The following is a 23,575-nucleotide window of genomic DNA, read 5'->3' on the forward strand; positions in this document are numbered from 1 at the left end:
AACAGGCTGCAAGAGCCTGTAACTAGCATAATCACATGAGAAATATATTTTAGGCTTTAAGTATATTTAAGGAAATGCTTCCAAAATTCTTATCATCGAAATGTATCCACTATAATTCATGAGTTATGTAATTACACTTTACTTCAATATTAGTGTGTCATAAAAATTTCACCTTTGAAAGAAAATGTTAGAGCTTGTAAAATGGAAGAATGTGAAGCTATCACTCTGAGGTACCCTTCTATAGGGGGACTTGTTGATGTTGTATTTTTACCTCTGAAATTGGTTTCTCATAGACATCTTCTCCTATAGATTTCTCCTGGGCTAGGATGGCGTCTCGGTGCAGGACTCGGAGCACTTTCTCTGGTTCTGCAGACCCGTAATGAGCCTCCAGAACCTCAGGCTTGGTTTTCTCCGTCTTCAGCATATGGATCACATCTTCCCTGGCCTGTGGGTAGAGTGCAACAAGGTCAGACAGTCGACAACATAAATCACATGCCAGACTCACAAAATCAACACAAAGCTTATTGAACACATCCCCATCTCTTCGGGGCTATTGGCAAATTCACTGGGTATTTTGTTCTTATTTTTTTATCAAAAGCAGATTGGCAAGCAGATACTCTGCTTCAGGTTGCTAGGAAGCAGACAAGCAGAAAAAGGGTTTGTGCTAATATTAACTACACAAAAATTGCTTTATCTAAGTAGAAAAGATTCTGAGTGCTTTTGAATCAAGGGCACCTGGGATATTTATCCCATTTCAGTGCACATGAGGTCAAGGACAACTTGAAATTTTCTAGTTTTCTATGTATACTCTCAATGAAGAATTCAAATCTGATTTGAAATAGCACCCTGCTCTCCCCATTCTAGTTATAACTCTGTGTGTAATTAACAAAAACAGCCTTTATTAGTGATGTCCTGTTTCCCGTCAGGTGATTCATTTTGCGCAGAAACACATGGTTCAGAATTCACTTGATGCTGGGTTGAGCTTTTCAATTTAATATATTCACACCAAAGGTGACATTTAACTCCTCTAACATCCAGACAGCCAATCACATGAGTCAGATTGGTGGGGTCAAGGTTGTTCTTTGGGTTTCTCAGCAAAACTTCAGCACTTTGTTAAGCTCTTGAGAAAACCAGATGATTATAGGTTTTATATCATATTTACTCTGGAACTCATTACATAATGTAAATACCTCTGGATATATTTTCTACTGGTTAATAGTGATGAATTTTCTAGTTATGATGGAGATGGCATTTGCTAAATGGACTCCCATCTGGTCATATACTTGTTTTTCCAGTAATGGTGATGGGTATAAAGTATCCTGATTTCATGCCAACTTCTACCAAAGAACAATCTGGTTGGCAAGAGTTTCAGTCTGTGGCAATAGAATAGAGTTTTCTCCTGTGTTATGCTAACTATGCGTTTGAAATTATAACCTGGCTCATTATCATAGTATTCTAAACAACAGAGCTAACTAGTTAGTCCTGGGACAGGACCATTATAAAGTTTGGTCTTTCTTGAGGTTTCTCACTTTTATTGCCTTTTCATAGTCTCCAAATTAATCTAATTCCAGATGGCTAAAGACTAATTTATTACAGAAACGTCAATAGACTGGAATTTGCAGATTTTTCCCAAGTTGTCTTTGCCACATTTACATGTGCTCATTTCAACACACAAAAAAATGGAAAATATTAATTTTGAAGAAACTAGTAGTTCAGAATTCACGAGAAAGTTAAAGTTAGAAAATAATTTAATGGAAAGGCAGTGTATTTCCGTGCCGAGTGAAAAGACATAAGCATAGATGCAGTCAGGGTATCCTGTACAGGCTCTCCGTGCAGTTTAGAAAAAAGTGCCCACTCACTCCAGGACATACAACCCTGAGTCAGAGTGCAGCTTACTTAGCAAGGAAAGAGAGTGCTGTATGTCAACCTCTATCTATCCCTTCTGCCAGGCACTCTTATACAAGGCATAACTCCATATAGATGGTGGCAGACTGAAGGAGCATAAGGTCTGTCATTGGTTATTGGTTTTCAGGCAGATAATGTAAATAAGGAGTTTTTAGAAATGTAAATAGGTAGCTATTTCAGTTCAAAAGTTGAAGCTATGTGGTTTAAAAATATGTAAATATTGTTAGTATCTGTCTTCTGGAACAAATCTTAATTCTCTTAGAAGAAAACAGTTTCTTTTGTTCCAACTTATATGAAACACCTTTTTCTTCTTTCTGTAAAATGTGCTTATGCTTGAGTTGTATTAATTGTGATATGCTGGAGCTCCTGGGTGGCTCAGTTGGTTGGGCAACTGACTTCAGCTCAGGTCATGAACTCACGGTTCGTGGGTTCAAGCCCCATGTCGGGCTCTGTGCTGACAGCTTGGAGCCTGGAGCCTATTTCAGATTCTGTGTCTCCCTCTCTCTCTGCCCCTCTCCCACCAATGGGCCCTCTTACTCTCTCCCTCTCTCCCTCTCTCTCTCTCTCTGTCTCTATCAAAATAAATAAACATTTTTTAAAAATTGTGATATGCTACATATACCACACATTTCATTCTTAGTTTAATTACCCTAGGCACTAATTACTAAAGAAAAAGAGGTTATGGTGATATAACACTGTGAATTGTATATTTAAAACCACACTATTCATCATGAACTTACTAAAAGCTTTTTAATTGCTATAATAATCCTGGAAGGAATACAAATGTTGCCTTTAAATTACTGCTATTTAAAGTAGTTTAATATAGTAATCAATCATTATTATTGCAGTATCTGTTTAATCAATGGGTTAATTAAATAGCTATGTAATCACAATAAATTTTTACCTACTTTAAATATGATTCAATCTATGTAAATAATATTCTACATTTTGGGGATAAAACCACTTTATATCTCCATTTTGAGAAACTTCTTAATTTTTTTTTTAATTTTTTTTTTCAACGTTTATTTATTTTGGGACAGAGAGAGACAGAGCATGAACGGGGGAGGGGCAGAGAGAGAGGGAGACACAGAATCGGAAACAGGCTCCAGGCTCCGAGCCATCAGCCCAGAGCCCGACCTGGGGCTCGAACTCTTGGACCGTGAGATCGTGACCTGGCTGAAGTCGGACGCTTAACCGACTGCGCCACCCAGGCGCCCCAAGAAACTTCTTAATTTTTGTATAAAAGAATAAAAATTCAAAATGTAAGAAAGTTCCTGTCCTTAAACATTAACTGTTTTCACACAAAAGGTTTATCAGAAGCAAGTAGTTAAATTCTTAGGGTGCTGCAGTGGTGTTAAATAGACCACTGTATTCAAATATATGTAAAAGGACCCAGAGGGAAGAAAACTTTGAAGAGGACTCTAGACAAGAGAAAAAAGAAAGGGGGGGGGGGGGGGGAAGAGGAGAAAGAGACTACATAAAATTGTTCAATTTATTTAGTCCTGATGATGAAGGAGAATAAATACAAGATTAGGGTATAAAAACAGACATAGAGGGGACACAGTCTTCTATTCCATCCTACATGTTCCTCTCTGTGCTAAGGGAGGTATATTATAGCCAAGAACAAAGATGTCCCTGCAGAACTGAAACTGTACTAGATGGAGCAAGAAGTTGTCTCAACTGGCTGCATAAGGAACTGATTAAAAACATGTGGGGGCAGCAAAGAGCTACTCTACCAACAGGTAAGTGTGTGTGATTCATTTTATAAAGTCAACGGAGGGTATCTGGGTTTTTCTGGGAGAGGGGGATATGAGGGTGGGGTGGACGCAGAATAAGACACAGGACAGGTGGAGACACAACAGGTGGCAAATTTCAAAAAAGGGTTAAATCCAATCATTCATTCAATAAATATTTGTGCACATTTACTCTGAGCAATGCATTGTGTTCAGTAGTTGGAAATATAATCCTCAGAGATTAAAGTCTGGAAGGATATGAACAAATAATTGAAAGCATTGACATGATAAGCCTTAGAATGGAGGAGATACATGGGGCTAAGGATTTCATCTAAAAATACACTTGACTTGGATATAAGCGAAGGAAAAGTCTTCATAGAGGAAGTGACCCAAAAAACTCACAATGAGTACTTGAGCCCAGAAAATAGGGCAGTTAGGGTAAGAGTGCTCTTGGCCAAGGAAAAACTGTAGGCAAAAGCCAAACAGATGTAGATGCATGGGCTGGAACAACCTAAGTCCAGAGTGATAAATAATGGACAACTCATGAAAAGCCTTATAAACCAGGTAGAGTTTGCATTCTCTCATGGAATAGCAAGAAGCCTTAAAATTTTTAAGCAGCAAGACAGTGACATGGTCAGGTGTGTGTGCCAGAAAGATCATTCATCTTGTTAAAGGTGTTAAAAAGGAACAAATTCCAAATCAACAGGTATATTGGTGCAGCCCAGGATATGTGATTTAAAATATCTCTGTAAAACCCACAGTTAAAACCATACTCAATGGTGAAAAACTGAAAAATTTTCTTCTAAGATCAGAGCAAGACAAGGATGTCCACTTTCACTTCTTTTATTCAACATAGTACTGGAAGTCTTTACCACAGCAATCAGACAAGAAAAAGAAATAAAATGCATTTAAATTGGTAAGGAAGAAGTAAAACTTTCACTATTTGCAGATAACATGATACTATAGATAGAAAACTCTAAAGACTTGACAAAAAAACTACTAGAATGGATAAATGAATTCAGTAAGGTCACAGGAGACAAAATCAATATAGAGAAATTTGTTGCATTTCTATTTACTAATAATGAAGTAGCAGAAAGAGAAATTAAAAAATAATCTCATTTATAATTGCAGCGAAAAAAAAAAGACTTAGGCATAAACTTAACCAAGGAAATGAAAGACTTGTACTCTGACAACTATAAAACACCAATGAAAGAAACTGAAGATGACCCAAACAATGGAAAGATATTCCATGCTCATGGACTGGAACAACAAATGTTGTTAAAATGTCCATACTACCCAAAGCAATCTACAGATTTAATGCAATCCCTATCAAAATACCAACAGCATTTTTCACAGAACTAGAACAAATGATTCTAAAATTTGTATGGAACCACGAAAGACCCAGAATAACTAAAGCAATCTTGAAAAGGAAGAAGAAAACTGGAAGTATCACAAACCCAGATTTCAAGATAGGCTACAAAGCTGTAGTAATCAAAACAGCATTGTATTGGCACAAAAATGGACACATAGATCAATGGAACAGAGTAGAGAATCCAGAAATAAACCCACACTTATATTGCCAATTAATCTATGACAAAGAAGGCAAGAATATGCAATGGGAAAAAGACAGTATTTTTAAAAAATGGTGTTGGGAAAACTGGACAGCCATATGCAAAAAAATGAGAATAGACCACTTTCTTATACCATATACAAAAATCAACCCAAAATGGATTAAAGATATAAACCTGAAACCTGAAACCATAAAAATCCTAGGACGGCACAGGCAGGAATTTCTCTGACATCGGCCATAACAACATCTTTCTAGATATGTCTCTTGAAGCAAGGGAAACAAAAGCAAATATAAACTATTGGGACTTCATCAAAATTAAAAGCTTCTGCATGGTGAAGGAAACAATCAATAAAACTAAAAGGCAACCTACTGGGGGAAGATATTTGCAAATGATATATCCAATAAAGGGCTAGTATCCAAAATATACAAAGAACTGATACAACTCAATACCCCCCAAAAACAAACAATCCAATTAAAAAATAGGCAGAAGACATGAACGGACATTTCTCCAAAGAAAACATCCAGATGGCCAATAGTTACATGAAAAGATGCTCAACGTCATCTATCATCAGGGAAATACAAATCAAAATCACAATGAGATATCACCTCACACCAGCCAGAATGGCATATATATATACACATACACACACAATGGAAAATTATTCAGCCATAAAAAAGAATGAAATCTTGGCATTTGCAACAATATGGATGGATCTAGAGAGTATAATGCTAAGTGAAATAAATCAAAGAAAGACAAATACCATATGATTTCACTCATATGTGGAATGTAAGAAAAAAAATGAACAAAGGGAAAAAGAGATAAACTAAAGAGAGACTCTTAAGTATAGAGAACTGATGGCTACCTGAGGGGAGGTGTGTAGTGGGATGGATAAAATAGGTGAAGGGGATTTAAGAGTACACTTATCTTCATAAGCACTGAATAATGTATAGAATGATTGAATCACTGTATTGTACACTTGAATATAACACTATACATCAGTTGCACTGGAATAAAATAAAATATCTCTACAAGTGATTTTATTTTTTTAATGTTTATTTATTGTTGAGAGAGAGAGTGTGAGCAGGGGAGGGGCAGAGAGAGAGGCGGGCAGAGAGAGAGGTGGACAGAGGATCTGAAGGGGACTCTGTGCTGACAGCAGTGAGCCCAATGTGGGGCTCAAACTCACGAACGGTGAGATCATGACCTGAACCAAAGTCAGAAGCTCAACCTACTGAGCCACCCAGTGCCCCTCTCTCCAGGTGATTTTAAAGCACAGCTGCACTTAAAAACCACTGCTTTAAGATGGTTAGGCCAATTCAGCACTAAAACCACTTAACATATCTGTTGTGTTAGCTCAGTCTTCTGGGCAGGGTCATCTAATTCCTAGGGACTTGCTTGCCCCAGAGGTTTCTCATGTTCTCGCTATGTTATTAGTTCCACTGATCCTTCTTCACCAAAAAATCATGGTCATTTCAGACCAGTAGCTTAAACCAGGAGAATCTCTGGAAACTATTGGAAGTGTTTGCCAGTTCTGGGCAAATAAGGGTAATTAGCTGTCCAGTTTGCCAGATACTCAGAGGAGTAGGGCCCCACAAAGCTAGACTTTAGAAAATCAGGACAGTCCCGGGAAAATTGGGATAAGGTGGTCATCCTAGGGCAAATACAAAGTGGACAGGAGATTGGATATTCCAAAATTTCCCTGCATCTAGGAATCAGCAGCCAGTGGGGACTTAACTATACTCAGGAAATGAATTTCAGTGACGGTGTTTCCAAAACTTAGCTGCCTTTAAAGGCAAAATGCTATTATTGATGATTATGCCTGGTGACAATTTCAACTATTTTTAAACTTGTAGGATGTTTCAGTCTTTGGGAAAAACCCATAATGAGTGGTAAAAAGTGCTTAGTTCTTATGTATATGTGACATAGCTTTTTCCACACTTCTAAAATGAGAATGTATATGACTCTGGGAGGACAGGGTAAAATCGAGCTAAACAAGGTATATCTTCCTGAACCACTAAAATTACTTGAAGACTTGGGTGAGTGGGAAGTAGATTAAAACTTTTTAAAAAATTAACACAATTTTAATATTCACTTTAATGTTTAGGACTTAGAAAATATTGGCTTGAGATGGACAACTTGGGATGAATTCTTAGACTATGCCACCATGGTCCCCAGCATGGCAGTCCTCTCACTTAGGTTGAGAAGGAGTATATCTAGGTGGAGAGCTTAAGAAGCCTGTCCCTACATATGGATACTGCACACCTTGAAGAAGACATTCCTTGCCAAGAGCTGCTGACCTTAAATGGAGGATGCATTTTGAGGAAAGAAAAAATCTATTTCTATTTCTATGTCTATGGAAGAACACCAGAACATCAATGTTCCTAAACACTCTTGCTTCTCTGTATTATTTAGTTAACTACCTAAATATGGTCCTATTGCCTCAGTAAGACAAGGAACTCTAGAAAAGATGGTCCTGGAAGACAAATGCATGCCCATCCCGTTAATGCTTTCCTATTCTGGGAACTCAATTCAATGTTCCGTATCTATTTAAATAAGGCAATTTATTAGTTTACTGCCTATGTCTTTTTTAGTCTGTGAGCTCCTTTGAGGACAAAGACATGTCTTCAGTGTCTACTAAGAGTGCCTGCTCACGTGATAAGAATTCAGTAAATATTTGTTCAAATAAATAAAGTAAAATTAAATGATGTGAAGTCAAAGAGGCATAAACTGGCACTGAAAATCTCAGAACAACCTTAACTACTTAGCCTTGTTTAAAAGATCTAAACAATTACATTTTGTGAACTTCTACTCTTTCATCTGACATTTTTGTCTACAATTTAGGAGTCATTTTGTTCTTAAGTTTATTCCAAAAGGAAAATGTGTAAACGGAATAAGGAACAACAGTACATTCTACCAGAATGTTGCAACAGGAAATGGACTATCTTTAAATCTCATACAAATTGAATTATACTATTTACTCTTATTAGGTATAAGCTATAAATATAGTGGAAGAAAAAATGCTACATAGTTTACGATATTAGCTATTACTACTGAAATTAAATCCATTTTCTCTCCTGAATTTTAGAAAGCAAAGTGAACATGATTAGTAACATAACAACATACAAGGAGAAAATTCAAACATGGTTAGTTTAAATGGCCATTGGGACTAAAAGTGTATCTTTTGGTTTCTTTGGAGAAATTTCTTTCCATAAATATATGGTCAATAGTGCCTAAAAGTCTCTATACTTATGTTTATGAAAGATCACTCCTTTCTAGCACTTTAGACTGAATATCATCCAAAAGAAAGATTTCATTAAAATGTTAAAAGCAGATGCTATTTTCATGTTAAAACTTGCTATTATTATCAATATAATAGCTTGAACCTTTTAAAGGAAAATCCCAATGATGCTTTTTCAGAAATAAAAAGATGCATCCTAAAATGCAGTGGGGAATTCAAAGGACCCCAAAGAACCACAACAATTTTGAAGAGGAATTATGTTGGGGGTTTCAGGCTTTCTGATTTCAAATTTACTAGAAAGCTACAGTAATCAAACAGTGTAGTACTGGCATAAATACAGACATCTACACCAGTGGGATGGAATAGAGAACACAAAAATAAATCCTCACATGTACGATCAAATGATCTTCAGTAAGAATGCCAATACCATTCAATGGGGAAAAGGACAGTTTTTTTCAACAAATGATGCTGGGAAAACTGAATATTCACATGCAAAAGAATGAAGTCCGGCCATTATCTTTCACCATATGCAAAAATCAACCCCAAATGATCAAAGATATAAATGGAAGAGCTGAAACTTTTGGAAGAAACTGTAGGGGAAAAACTTCATGATATTGGATTTCGCATTGATTACTTACATGTGACACCAAAAGCATGGCGACAGAAGAAAAAGATCAATTAAACTACAACAAAATTTAAAATTTTGGTGTCAAAGAACACAATCAACAGAGTGAAAAGCAACTCAGAATGGGATAAAGTATTTGCAAATCATATATCAATTATCTGTTAAGAGATTAACATCCAGAATATGCAAAGAATGCCTACCACTCAATGACAAAAACAAAAAAACAAAAAACAAAAAAAAACCTAACAGCCTGATTAAAAAATGGACAAGGGACTTAAATAGATATCTCTCTGAGTATGATATTCAAATAGCCACCAAGCACATGAAAAAATGATCAGTTGTTACTAGTCATTAGGGAAATGCAAATCAAAACCACAGTCAGAGACCACTTTTTACCAATTAGGATGGCTATCATAAAAAACAAAACAAAACAGGAAATAACTAATATTGGCAAGGATGTGGAAGAAAATGTAAACTATTGTGCACTGCTGATGAAAATGTAAAATATATGTCACTATAGAAAACAGTATGGTGGTACCTGAACAACTAAAAGTACATTATCATATGACCCAGCAATTCCATTTCTGGGTACATACCCAAAAGAATTGAAAGCAGGGACACTCATGTTCATAGCAGCATTATTGGAAATACCCAAAAGGTAGAAACAACCCATTGACGGATGAAAGGATAAATAAAATGTGGTATATATACACAATGCAAATATTATTTGACCTTTAAAAGGAAGGAAATCCTGACACATGCTACAACATGGAAGAAACTTGAGGATGTTATACAAACCAGTCACAAAAGGACAAATGCTATATGATTCCACTTATATGAATAGTCAAATTCATAGAGATAGAAAGAACAATGGTGCTTATTGAGGGCAGAGAGGAAAGGAAGACAGAGACTTGTTTAATGAGCACAGAGTTTCAGGGGTGCCTGGGTGGCTCTGTCAGTTGAGCATTCGACTTCAGCTCAGGTCATAATCTCTTGGTTCGTGGGTTTGATACCCATGTCAGGCTCTGTGCTGACAGCTCAGAGCCTGGAGCCTGCTTCGGATTCTGTGTCTCCTTCTCTTTGCCCCTCCCCCACTCAAGTCTGTCTTTCTCTGTCTCTCAAAAACAGAAATAAATGTAAAATAAAAAAGTTTTTTTTAATGGATACAGGGTTTCAGGTTTGGAAGATGCAAAAAGTTCTGGAGATGGATGGTGATGATGTACAACAAAGTGAATACATTTAATGCCAAAGAACTGTACACTTAAAAATTGTTAAAATGGTACATTTTACATTATGTATATTTTACCACATTGAAAAAAAATTAAGAGTACCTTGTTTGCCCCCAAAATAATTCAAATAAGAAAAATCATTCCCAATCCTTTATTTAGAGATTAACACTTTAGGAAAAAAAAGTAAAATTCCATGCAATAAATTATAAAAATTCAGTCATATTTTCCTTATGATTAGTTAGCTGAATGTCAGAGTCATCCATGGATTTAAATACATTTTCACTACTTATGTGGTTTTCTTCTTTTTTCTTTTTACACACATTGGGATATTAATAGTACAACAGCTGCTGTGTCCCAGATTAGAAATTAGATAAGGTCACAGGTTCCCCCATGAAGTGCTGTGATGCTACAGTGTATAATTTCTTAAATTCCAAAACACTACAAGCTTTTTGTTAAGTGCTAATAAAGACTCCAGCAAAGCCTTTAAACTGCCCACCCCTGTATGTAATCAGTCCAGCAGATAGAGTCCAGCTTTCTGTGAACAAGTTGAAAAGCTGAATTCCTTAAACTATGGAAGAAGCCTTTGCTAAGGCACAATTAGATGATTATTTTCTCACTGTGGTTGTTTATCTAGCTCCATAAATTTAATCCCCTCAACAAAAACCAGCTAGATGAGACCCAGGGCAGTAAAGCATCTATAATAGACCTGGTACCAGACATCTTTGTATAGACATCTCTGGTACAATTTTGCTTATTAAGTTACATTTTCTTCACCTCTTTACTTTTTTCTATGATTGTCACCTTTTTAGATTATCTCTAAAAGTTATTTTTCAAGCATGAGCAAAATCTTGCAATATAATCCTGTTTGGAGGACTGACTGGCAGGGTGGCCTTGCCATAGGGCTATTTGCATGAGGAACTGAGGCTCTTCCTGGGAAAGAACTCATCCCAAGGGAGGAAGGGCACCATTTTGGTTGAAGGACAATAAAGCAGGGTCAGAGGGGAAGGGTGAGTCTGAGTGCAGCATAGTGTCTGTCACTCAGACTCTCCTCCAGCCCACCTCCCTCAAGCCATGCCTGAGTCTCAGGGTGAGGGACTGCCATAAAAGACCTAAATACAACTAAGAGGAATTGGTAAATTAGAATTCAAGACACCATGCTTCAGTAGTAAAAGGGGAGGGGAGGCAGGAAAGAGCAGCCCTCTATTTATCTAGCATTATGCTCTCAGTGTAGATACCAGCCTGAGCGGCCTCCAAGTAGTCACCAGCTGATATAAACAGAAGAGACAACAGTGTGGGCTATGCTTTCAGCAGGCACTTACAGGGGCAGCCATCATTACCACAGTGGGTTGGAGTAGGAACAAGGGCAAAATGGCAAATGCGAAATGGTAGCCCAGAGGAGTGTGCAGAACATGTGTGGGTCATCCTCTGAGGACTGCTAGCGTATTATGGGAGGAAACTAAGGGGGCCCGGCATTCCCACAGAGCAGGTGGGGGTAGAGGCCGGAGAGGGAGAAAATAGCTTAGTTTCTTTGATCTTATTTTTATCCTGTGACTGGTGAGGGCTGGGAAATATAAGATTTTTTTCAAAAGAGGAAATATTTCAATCCAACAAGATAAGACTACATCATTGAGTTCCTTCAGATTTGGTATGTTTTTTATATATATTCATTTCAGCCTCTGATTTTAATGAATTCTATGTTTATAACACATATTTGACCAACTTAGAAAAACTAGAGTTTAAATTTTAAACAAAAATACAAGAAAATCTCAGCCATTATTAACCTACAGGGAATATCACACTGGGGTAAGTAATCAAGAGTTAGTACTTTAAATATTAGAGGTTTTTTTTTTTTTTAAGGGCTTGGGAATAGGAGCATCCTCAAATGAATTATAAGGTCTCTCTCCTCTTAAAAGGAATATTATGTATGTAAGTTACCGTCTTCTCAAGAACTCGGGGTGGTCATTCTGAGTATCAATTGTTCTGGTGCACTGAAGATGTATATTCTTATGTGGTTCTTCAACACACTTGTTTTTCATCTTTAAACAAGTTCTTGATGTAAACTGAGCACTAGTTTTATGCTTATTTTTTACTACAACTCAAGCAATGTAATTGAAAGAGCATGTGCTTGGGAATCTCGAGATAGAAATGTGCGTTATCACTACTACTGCTAGTGTGACTTTAAGTAAGTTAGTTAGCTTCTCTGAACTCAATTTCTTCTCCCATAAAATGGCCATAGCAGTAGCTACCTCACAGATACTACATGAGCTGATGTGTAAAGATCTTTGGCAAATGTTAATTGCCCTGCCCTTTGGGAGCCGAACAGGCAAATCATGGCTGTGCAGTTTCCTATAGCGATGTGCTCTTTGGCCGGTTAGCCCTGAACTTCAGTTTTCCTGTCTGTATGAGAATGAAATCTATGTGAAGTGCCTAATAGTGCCTATGGAATACCGTAGGTGCTCAATAAAAGGTGATTTTTTCTTTTCTTTTCTTTTCTTTTCTTTTCTTTTCTTTTCTTTTCTTTTCTTTTCTTTTCTTTTCTCTTCTCTTCTCTTCTCTTCTCTTCTCTTCTCTTCTCTTTTCTTTTCTTTTCTTTTCTTTTCTTTTCTTATGAAGGTGAATCGGCTGATGTGGGACAGCTGCATCTAGTGAGTAACATAACCAAAAGTCTTCCTGCAAACTAACTCAGTAAATCAAAGACTAAGGCAGTTTTTCTCATCCTTGTCCCTCTCAATATTTTGTGACTGTACAAACCACTCGTAATGATATCTGTGATTCCTATGCCATAAACCTAACAGGTCACCGGCAATGCCATGTTGGCTTATCCTGTGCTTTTGAGCCTCCTGCTCTATTTGTGGATGTAATTTGAAGGAACAGCTTTCTCTCTAATTCAAGAATTTGAACTGCACTGTTTACTTTAGAGTCTGTAGTTCCTTCATCACCATGTCAAAAAATCATATTGCAGCAGAAATGACCCACCATTTTTTTAAACTTTTCTGAGTATTCTATTTAAAGCCTGGCAGGAGTAAGAATGTTAAAGAACACATCTTCTACTAGCACTCATGTGAAAAGCAGGCATTGCCTACAAATGAAGGTGCAAGCAAAGTCAAGCCCTCTGATTTAGGAAAATAAATAAAAACAAGTCCCCAAAAATAGAAACGTTAATTTTTAAAAATTGCATCTTTGATGTTTAATAGAATTCCTATAAGAGCTCCTACTTGAAATGTCCTTTTTAAAGAAAGGAGATCCTGAGAAAGCTTTAAAACTTCTATTTGTAATTTGCCGAATGCTTTTTAATGGGCGATATTTGGCCTTCTAGTGCAATGTCTCAGTTTGAAATGCCAAATCTACTCGTTCAAAGAGAAAACATAGTCCATTGCATCCGCTCATACAAATATTTTGCTTTTTCACTATATTGGATCAGAAATGCGGCACATTCAAAACTTTAAAAAAAAATTTTTTTTTTCAACGTTTATTTATTTTTGGGACAGAGAGAGACAGAGCATGAACGGGCGAGGGGCAGAGAGAGAGGGAGACACAGAATCGGAAACAGGCTCCAGGCTCCGAGCCATCAGCCCAGAGCCCGATGCGGGGCTCGAACTCACGGACCGCGAGATCGTGACCTGGCTGAAGTCGGACGCTTAACCGACTGCGCCACCCAGGCGCCCCTCAAAACTTTTTTAAACAAGAAATTCTCATGTGTACTATTACCTCCCCATTAGTGTTTAGAAGCTATGTGATACCTGAAATTTGAGAATGGGCCTACAAACTGTCATTTCTGATGCCTGATACTTCCCTTAATTACTATACTCACCACTTCATAATTTCAATTGTTCATTTTCTCCCTCTCCACAAGACTGAGAACACAGTGAGGGAAGAAGCCTCTCATTTTCTTTTGTGTCCCTAGTCCCTAGCGCAGTGACTGACACAAGTGGTTGCTCAATAAATGTTTGCTAAATGTACGAATAAAGTGTGTGTATGTGTATGTGTGTGTGTTGTGTATACATATTCTACTTGCCCAACAACAATTTCCTGTTTTTCCCTTTTTCTAAGCATGTACATTTTCTCCTTTGGGAAACAGAACTGCTTTTTAAAAATCTACCTTTTATCGTTCACTAGAGGAAGTTCAGATTCCACAAGATACTGATTTATTACTTTCAGTATGTTCATGAAATCCCTGTAAAATCTCTCCATGGTTCAGGTTCCTTCTTGCATACAAGAAACAAATAGAAATGAACAACAGTCGATTCTTATTTGCAATAGTTATTTTCTGTGAAGTTACCAGAAACACTGAATTAGAAAATACTGAATCATTGCTCCCAGGAAAAATATAGTTAGGCTTCTTCAAGCCCCTCATCACAACATTTTCATCAACTAGTTAACATATGACCTTGTTTTATGTGTTTTTCTGTTCAAAGATGAATGAATGAATATACATGGGTAGTTATCTGACTTCTGAATGAGGTAAAGACATTCTCGGAAATGACAAAGAAAAAGATAAGAAATTCTATGTGTAAAAAAACCCCATAGCCAATTAAATGGCAAAAAAAAAGAGAAGTATTTGTTAACAACTATGACAGATATGGGGTAACTATCCTCAGCTATAAAGGGTGCAGGTATGTCAGTGAGAAAATTCCTAAGGCTTCTTGTGAGGACAAAGATTCGTGCACAAATATGTTCATTACAATGTTATTTATGAGAATAAAAACATTGGAAACCTAAATACTCAATAAGAAAATATTTGAATAGAATACAATACTTCCATATAATAAAATATTTTGTGGACTTTAAAAATTACATTTCAAGGGATGTTGAAGGATATGGGAAGTGCTTATAACAAATATGTATTCAAATTTGGGTATACACTGCATTTGCAATTACATAAGAAACACATATGAAGAAAAATACTCAAATATTCACTATTATTCCTTCAAGCTGGTAGAATTATGGGTGATTGGTATTTTTCTTCGTAACTTTTCATATTTCTAAGTAAGTGTTTCTCAAAATTTTTTCACTTTGTTCTCTTCTAGTAAGACTTTTTACATTATTTTTTGTAATTACCACCACACTTATGAAATTTTAATACCACAGCCATATTGTATATCTATTTATGTACTGTGGTGTTTTTGAGGGCCACAAACCATTGTAACATCTAAAATTTCTTTGCTTCCCCTAAGAATCAATTTTCACACTCTTGGGAACAATAGCACTCTCATCAAGAATGCATATTCTCAATGACCTGTATTGAACTGGTTTTACTTTGATCACCAGATTTTAAAAAAATTAAAGAAAGTTCTGGCATAGGTAGTTTCAACTCAGAGAAAGAAATTTCTTTTCTTTTTACGTTTATTTATTATTTTTGAGAGAGAGAGAGAAAGAGCAGAGCACGAGCAGGGGAGGGGCAGAAAGTGAGGGAGACACAAAATCTGAAGTAGGTTCCAGGCTCTGCCCTGTCAGCATAGAGTCCAACGCAGTGCTCAAACTCACAAACCACAAGATCATGACCTGAGCTGAAGTCACGCCTAACAGACTGAGCCACCCAGGTGCCCCAGAATAAATTTCTAATAGGAGAATTTCTGGTCCTCTGGAATTTGAAATTTTGAGACAATGATCTTTCTATTATGCCTAAAAATTTTTGTGTAAGTAAACATCTTTTCTAGCTAATATATTTGAGTCTGTATGCATAATATGAAACTAAAATATTTTGCAAGGAAGGACAGAGTTGATTTTAATAACAACCAATACTTACATTGCACCTTAGTATGGACAAAATTCTTTTCAGGGGTATCATTTCTCTTAATTCCATTCTACAGATGATGAAAATAAGACTCAAAAGAATTAAGTAGCTTGTTCAAGGTCATAGGATTCATAAGAAAGAGAGGTATCTGATTCCAAGATATTTATTCTCTCCATTACAAGTTACATATGAAAATACGACACAACTACAAAGCAAAGGAAGGCCCTGGAATTCAATTCTCTGGGTAATGTTTCCTGTACTAACATTCATCCACAAATGGTGCCACCACCATCTGGCCCAATTTCCTCACACTATGTAACTTGATTGGCTTGCCATGATCTTGCCAACAATTTTTTGAGCATTATCATCTTTTTAGTAACTTCCCTGAAAATGCTGCACTGCTATTGTCAGGCCAGAGGATGTGAGGCAGTGAAGCCAATCCTGTAAACTTACTTCTCTAATTCTCCAAGACCCCTTGCCAAGCCACTGCTGCTGGGAGACAGCCCTAGAGCACGACTTCTTGCAATGCACTTTGAAGTAGATAAAATATGCACTCATGGACATCTGTCTGTTATTTCCTGCACTCACAGCTTTGTTCTTTATTGCCAGAGAATTCTATGGATGATGTCACTTTTCTCTGAAGAGAGCAGGCCATCAGAGCTTTTCACTGACATAATTAATTATCTGTAGCTTGATTCTGGGCCAGAAAATTCTCAAGGCACAGCCCCCCAAAAGAATTAACTCTACTGTGTTTGGTATTCTTAAACTCTTAAAGAGACAGGGTACCATATCTTTTTTTTTTCTTTTCTCAGACACTGATAATGGTATTTTTGTTCAGTGATATCAAGTAACAGAAAGTGAACTGGGGCACTATTCTATGATTTCACAAGGAAGACCTTCGGTTCAATGGGCAGCAAAATCTAAAGGTCGCTACAGATCAAGTATACAAAGCAAAGCTTTTAGGGCTTAGTCTTAAATGCTACAGGAATGCATCACAATTACTGAATAGACTCTTTGGGGGATCTTGTGAATCTGCAGCCAGAAAAATGAGATCTCAACCAAAGCTAACCACGCTGAATTATCCACAAGGTGAAAGATTGTTTATCACCCACAACAGCCTAAAGCATCAATTTATGTAAACTTTACAAGATATAAGAAATTACCAGAATGGTGACCATATATTTTAAGAGTTTTCATCAATATCTTTACAAGATCTAAAGCAAATTAGCACGCTCATCAGAAAATATCATTCTCCACTCTGCTGGGTTTCAATATTACGTAAATGAGCTATTACTTATCTCTTAAAAACGGGCTTGGTGGGGTGGATCAACACTGTAGATGTCATAAGTAGTGGAGGGGCTCTGTTGGAATCAGAGCACTTGAGTTCTGGCCCTGCTTTTCAGGTGAGTGATAAAGTAAGATCCAAGAAATCTCTGAACTTTCCCAACTCTAGTGGAGATAGTAATATCCTAATAACATAGATTTGAATGTGCATATTAATATTAACCCCCGACAAAGGAATTGTTATTTATGGTCTATTCTGCTACCTTGATTCTGCATAAACTAGTTTAAACTGTATTCTCTCTAGATTAATTTAGTTTGGCAAATTATTTCTTTAGATCTACTACTGAAATTTTTAAAAATTTAAAGTTATAATGTAATAAAAGTTGATTATAAAAAAATCAACATTACAGAATCAATATTAAAGAAAGAGTGAAGGTAATGCCACATCCTCCCAAATCTACTCCCCAGATCTAATTTTATTGATAATTTGAGGTGGATCTTTTCAGAATTATTTTTCTCTCTCTAGATACATATATACAGATGTCAGCACACACACATTCTCTCTGTCTCTCTTTCCATCTCTCTTTCTCCCTCATATTATTGGGCACTTACTATATGCCAGGAAATATGCAAAGCACTTTGCAAATATTATCTCATTTAAGCCTCACAATAACCTTATCAGATAGGTATTATTATTATCGTTATTTTCTAGATGAGGTATCTGAGACAGGTGCAAAGAAGTTCAGCGATCTACCCAAAGTCACACAACTAACAATTGCTGGTGTCAGGACACAAATCTAGGTAGTCTAACTCCAGGGCTGGCAATCTTAATACTATATTTTATGAATTCTCCATATATATCTATCAATATAGAACCTCTCAAATATGAAACACTTCATTTTTTATTCAAATACACCAGAAAGCTCAAGAAGGATGAAATCTGCTGGTGCTAATAATACTCATTTCACCAGAACTAACAGGTATGCCTTGTGTATTTGTTTTTCAAATCAATAAATTCATTGAGTCTCCTCTCTTTTCATACGTCCACCTCTCAATTGAGTCTTCTTCAGTTTGCTCAATTGTTCTTACCTGACTCTCTAACCCAAGTTTAGATCAAGCTCTAATACAAAAAAAAAAAAAAAATCCAAGGGAAAGATAAAATAATTGTGTTAGACTAGAATTCCACTGTGTTGAATTTGCTTAAACTAAAGATCTCTACTATAGAAATTAAATCAAACCTTTACCAAATATCTCTTTGATTTGTCTTTCTTCCTTCTTTCGCTGAAAGTTGAAGAGGCTGTCTACCACTCCTCTTTCCACTGGCACCAGAACACACCATAGATGGAGCAGTTAGTTATCTCCTTCCTTCCTCCCTCTCTCCTCCCTTTCTTCTTCCATCTATTTACTAATGTATTCATTTATTCATGTGTAAAGTTGCTATTCTGCTAGTCATTGTGATGGAACCCACATGAATAGGACATAATCCCATGCTTGCATGACTTTATAATCCAGTAAGAATGAGATTTGGGGAGGTGATTCCTATAATTAATTGTTCATTCTGAACCTTTTGGATGGAAGGATGGGAGGAAAGTTCTAGAGCATGGGATAACATAAGGAAATCATAAGGAATGAGTAATTTTAATTCCAGTTTTTTGGCCAAGTGATAGCAGGACTTTTTATTTATAGAATCACAGGAATTTAGAGTAAGAAAGAACTTTAGCCCCTTAGTTTACAGCTAAGGAAACAGCTTCAGAGAAGCCAGTGATTTTTCCAAGAGGTACAGCTAATTGGTTATTGATTATACATTAGAATCCAGGTCTCCTGGTTCTGGGACCAGAGATCTCTCACTATACTAAAATCACTAATAAATGCATTGCAACAATCTCAAGTAAGAATTAATCCATATGCTAATTAATTTGTTTTAAAAATGTGAAATAAGCAATGTTCTTCAGCGATCAGTTTCCGGATGATAATAAGCATTTAAATGTCATTGGGCACACTTGGAAGGAATTCTGGCATGCTATAAAATCAATGCCCTAAAAAAGCAACTGACATTTCATTGAAGTTTGAGTTTGTATTCAAATACATTATTTGTCCATTAGCAATAGGAATGTGGTTACTGAGTTCAAAATATTTGATTCAGTATTTTTATCCTAATTTTCAGATCAGGGCATATCTAAAGTATTATTTGTAGCATACTTTCTTCCCATAGCAGATCTTTTAGTCAACCAATTTCATTATAGTCTTCTTGAGGGAAAATGTTAGAAAAACTTAATTTTGTTATAAGCTTATCAACGACTACCACCAATAACCAATCATCATTCAAAGCTGGGAGCACTCTGACTTACATACCATGGTCTTATACTTGCAGCCCACCTCTTGGGAACTTTTTTTCATTTCTAAGCCTAAGCCTGAGCTTTATCTGATAACCTGACATTGATTCTGATGTTTAAAAATCTATGCCTTACTAGATTGTATAATGTTCTCAACGCATCAGCTTTTTCATAATAAATGACCAAGAACAACTGGCCAAGATTCATTTTAATAGCTGGGAACTTTCAGGGAGAGAATTTTCTTGGTCATGACAAAGTCAAAATGGTTCATAGTCTTCCTGGTTTATTTCAAACTCCTGCTCCTTTTCTGAAGTTACCAAATTGCCAAACATTGTCATTTCAGACAATTGATATGCATTGACCTCTACTGAGTTTTTGTGGTTAGCAGCCTTATCTGGGCTGTCATTAACATGCTTCATTATCCACAGGCCAATGGCCAAATGAAAGCATGGCGGAGATGACTAAATAGAAGAGGCAGGTGGATGAGATCAGACAACCAGTGCTGCCAGATTTCTCAATGCTGAACTCATTATTTCATATTCAGCAGTGGCCAGTTTTAAATAATATTACGAGAATATCCCTAAATTTCCTTCCAATTTCTCCATGACCTTCAAGGTCAGCAAGCATGTAGTCTGAATGCCCTCTTTCTTCAGCCATTCCTCACACATGCTTAATCCCAAGAGCTAATTTAGCAAGACACCATGGGGTTGCAACAACATGGATTCACTCCAGCTGAAGTCCTAGTGGTCACTCCACAGCTGGCGTCATATTCATGGAGATCAGTTCTGAAGGCTTATGTCCCAAGATGACTTAACCATGGCAAAACCACTTGAAGCATCTCTTCCTGATGTGCCTGCATTGTTTTTTCTAGCCACAGCTCCTAAAGACTCACCAAAGCCATAAAGAAAGAAAACAACCAGGTACTTCTGAAATCTCAGTTGCTAAAGTGGAGGCACTTGGAACTTTAGGCACCACCAAGTCAAAGCCACTCCAATCAGGTTTCTACTTCTATCACTCCACTGAAACCTCTCTTATTAAAGCAAACCATGACTTTCCTGTCACTAAATGCAACAGTCAGCTCTCATTCTTCATTTTCCTTGATCCACCAGCAGGAACTGATACTTTTAATTTTTCTCTCCACCTTGAAAAATTCTTCACTTTGATTCCAAAACACCCTACTTTGCTAATTTCCTTCCTACCTTTCTAGCTGCTCATTCTCATTCTCCTTTGCTGATTCCTCCTCATCCTCCTGACCTCTGGGGGTAAAATTTCCTGGGGCTCAGAACCTGGACATTTTGCCTTTTCTACATTTACTATCTTCATGATTTCACCCAGTTTCATGGAATTAAATACCATCTCCACACAGGTGACTCCCAAACTGATAACCCCAGCCCAGCCTTTTCCCTGAACTCCAGACTCAGATCCAAATGCCTACTGGATATCTCTCTGTACTTGAATGTCTAACATTATCTCAAAAATAACATGTGTAAAACTGCATTGCCAGTCAACACCTGTTTACTCCACCCCACCTGCAGTCTTCCCCATCTTAGTAAATGACAATTTCTGTTATCCATTTTCTGGGCCAAAGAACCTTGGAGACAGCTTTAGATAACCTCCTTCTTACCTATCCCACTCTCAACCTGCCATCAAATACAATCTGCTCTCCTACAAAATTTGTACAGAATCTGAGCACTTTTCACCACCACCACTACTGTTACCACGTTAGTCCAAGCCACCAGCTCTAGTCTGGATAAAGCTTGTTAGTTAGAAACCCCGTTTCTGGTGGTTCATATCAACACAGAAGCAAAGAAGTAAATAAAGAACTGCTGACAAAGGAAAAGATCTCTGCGCTTTCTTTATACACTCAATCATTGTCAATACAATAAAATTAAAACTAAAACTGGTTTGGAGGTCATAGGAATGCAATAAAAAAAGATATAATGACATTTTAAACGTTAGATAGCTGCAAATATTTGTTAAGAACCTAATACAGAGAGATTCTGATTACCATGAACAATGAAAAATATACGAAAAAAGAAAGTATCTTTAAAAAAAACCCCACAAATCCTGATTTTTAAGTTCCTTTAAAGATCTTTTGATTATAAAGCCATCTCTTTTAAATAAGAATAATTGGGGAAATTTAGAAATAATGTAGTGAGAGAGGACAGGTCTTTCCACACACAAAAGTATATTATAGTGCTAAACTAATTAGAACAATGTGATACTAAAGCATGAAATAGGCAGAGAAATCTATGTGCTGAACTATAACTCAGAAATGGATTTAAATATTATAGGGCAAAAGTGACACTTCACAGGAGGAAAAGTAAAAAATCAATTAATGGTTATTTACTTATTATTTCTCAGTTGTAAAATCAATTATCTTTATTCTACTCTGTGATACTGAGTCTGAAAGTCTGCAAATTACATTTCCTATAGTCCTATGCTTGCTGCTTCCTATTGGGTTCTGCCTGCCAATAGGAGTCACTAGAGGAATATTAAAAGGTGGGAAGGGGAGAATGAGGGGTACCTTTCTGTTTTGTCCTGTTTCTGACAGTATTGTTCCAGTTCCAGCTTCTTCAGACCTCCTAGAACCAGCCCATGAAGCTCCCTCTTCAGAGAGGTGCTCCCTCTTCAGAGAGGTGTCCCCTCTGCACAATGAGTTCTAGCAATTCTACCCCTTCCCTGTGTCTCCCCAGCTCTAGAGGCAGGCAGTTATTATCTCTGGTTACCTCAGCATTCTCTTTTTACTCTTTCAGTTTTCTAGCATTTGTATAATTAAATCCCTTTATAAACTCCTTTATGCTTGAAATATGTAGAGTGGTTTCTGTGCTCCTGACTAGACCCCAACTGATACAACAGCCATCTACCAAAAAGTAAAGTGATTCACTTTAAACAAAGATGAATTCTGGGAATGCAAGCTGGTGCAACCACTCTGGAAAACAGAGTATGGAGGTTCCTCAAAAAAACTAAAAATAGAACTACCTATGACCCAGCAATTGCACTATTAGGCATTTATCCAAGGATACAGGTGTGCTGTTTTGAAGGGACACATGCACCCCCATGTTCATAGCAGCACTATCAACAATAGCCAAAGCATGGAAAGGGCCCAAATGTCCACTGATGAATGAATGGATAAAGAAGATGGGGTATATATATATATACAATGGAGTATTACTTGGCAATCAAAAAGAATGAAATCTTGCCATTTGCAACTACATGGATGGAACTGGAGGGTATTATGCTAAGTGAAATTAGTCAGACAAAGACACAAATCATATGACTTCACTCATATGAGGACTTTAAGAGACAAAACAGGTGAACCTAATGGAAGGGAAACAAAAATGATATAAAAACAGGGAGGGAGACAAAACATAAGAGACCCATAAATGTGGAGAACAAACTGAGGGTTACTAGAGGGGTTGTGGGAGGGGGGATGGGCTAAATGGGTAAGGGGCACTAAGGAATCTACTCCTGAAATCATTGTTGCACTATATGATAGCTAATTTGGATATACATTTAAAGAAATAATAAATTAAAAAATAAAATAAAATAAATTTATTCATTTAAAATAAAAAAGTAAGCTGTTTCAAAAGTGAAGTATAATAAAGATATTTTACTGATACTGAAAAAAAATAAACAAAGATGAATTCTAGATGGGTAAAATAATGCGAAAACGGGAAGGAAAAAAAAAGGACCAGAAGAAAATTTGAAAGAAAGTTTTCATAATCTAAAAGTGGGAAGGGCTTTGTAAATTTGATCCAAATCAGAAGCCATCAAAGATTGATGTCTGACTAATAATAGTAATAAGAAATTCTGCATAGCAAGAAATGCCAAAATCAAAGTCAAAATAAAAATAATGGGGTGGGAAAAATACTTCATTTACAGCTCATATCACAGATAAAAAACTAATTCCTTTACTATAT

The 23,575-nt window shown here is 36.7% G+C and overlaps 1 protein-coding gene across 2 annotated transcripts in view; it reads right to left on the bottom strand.

Annotated features, from left to right (window-relative positions):
* Positions 1-23,575, bottom strand: part of FILIP1 (filamin A interacting protein 1) — a 189,001-nt gene that overhangs the window by 69,233 nt on the left and 96,193 nt on the right. For both annotated transcript variants that reach the window (XM_043591843.1, XM_043591842.1), the window contains exon 3: positions 272-445. In XM_043591843.1, the coding sequence (XP_043447778.1) occupies positions 272-445 (174 nt within the window). The remainder of the gene's footprint in view (positions 1-271; positions 446-23,575) is intronic.

This window comes from Prionailurus bengalensis, chromosome B2 (genome assembly GCF_016509475.1).
Source record: "Prionailurus bengalensis isolate Pbe53 chromosome B2, Fcat_Pben_1.1_paternal_pri, whole genome shotgun sequence".
Lineage (NCBI taxonomy): Eukaryota > Metazoa > Chordata > Mammalia > Carnivora > Felidae > Prionailurus > Prionailurus bengalensis.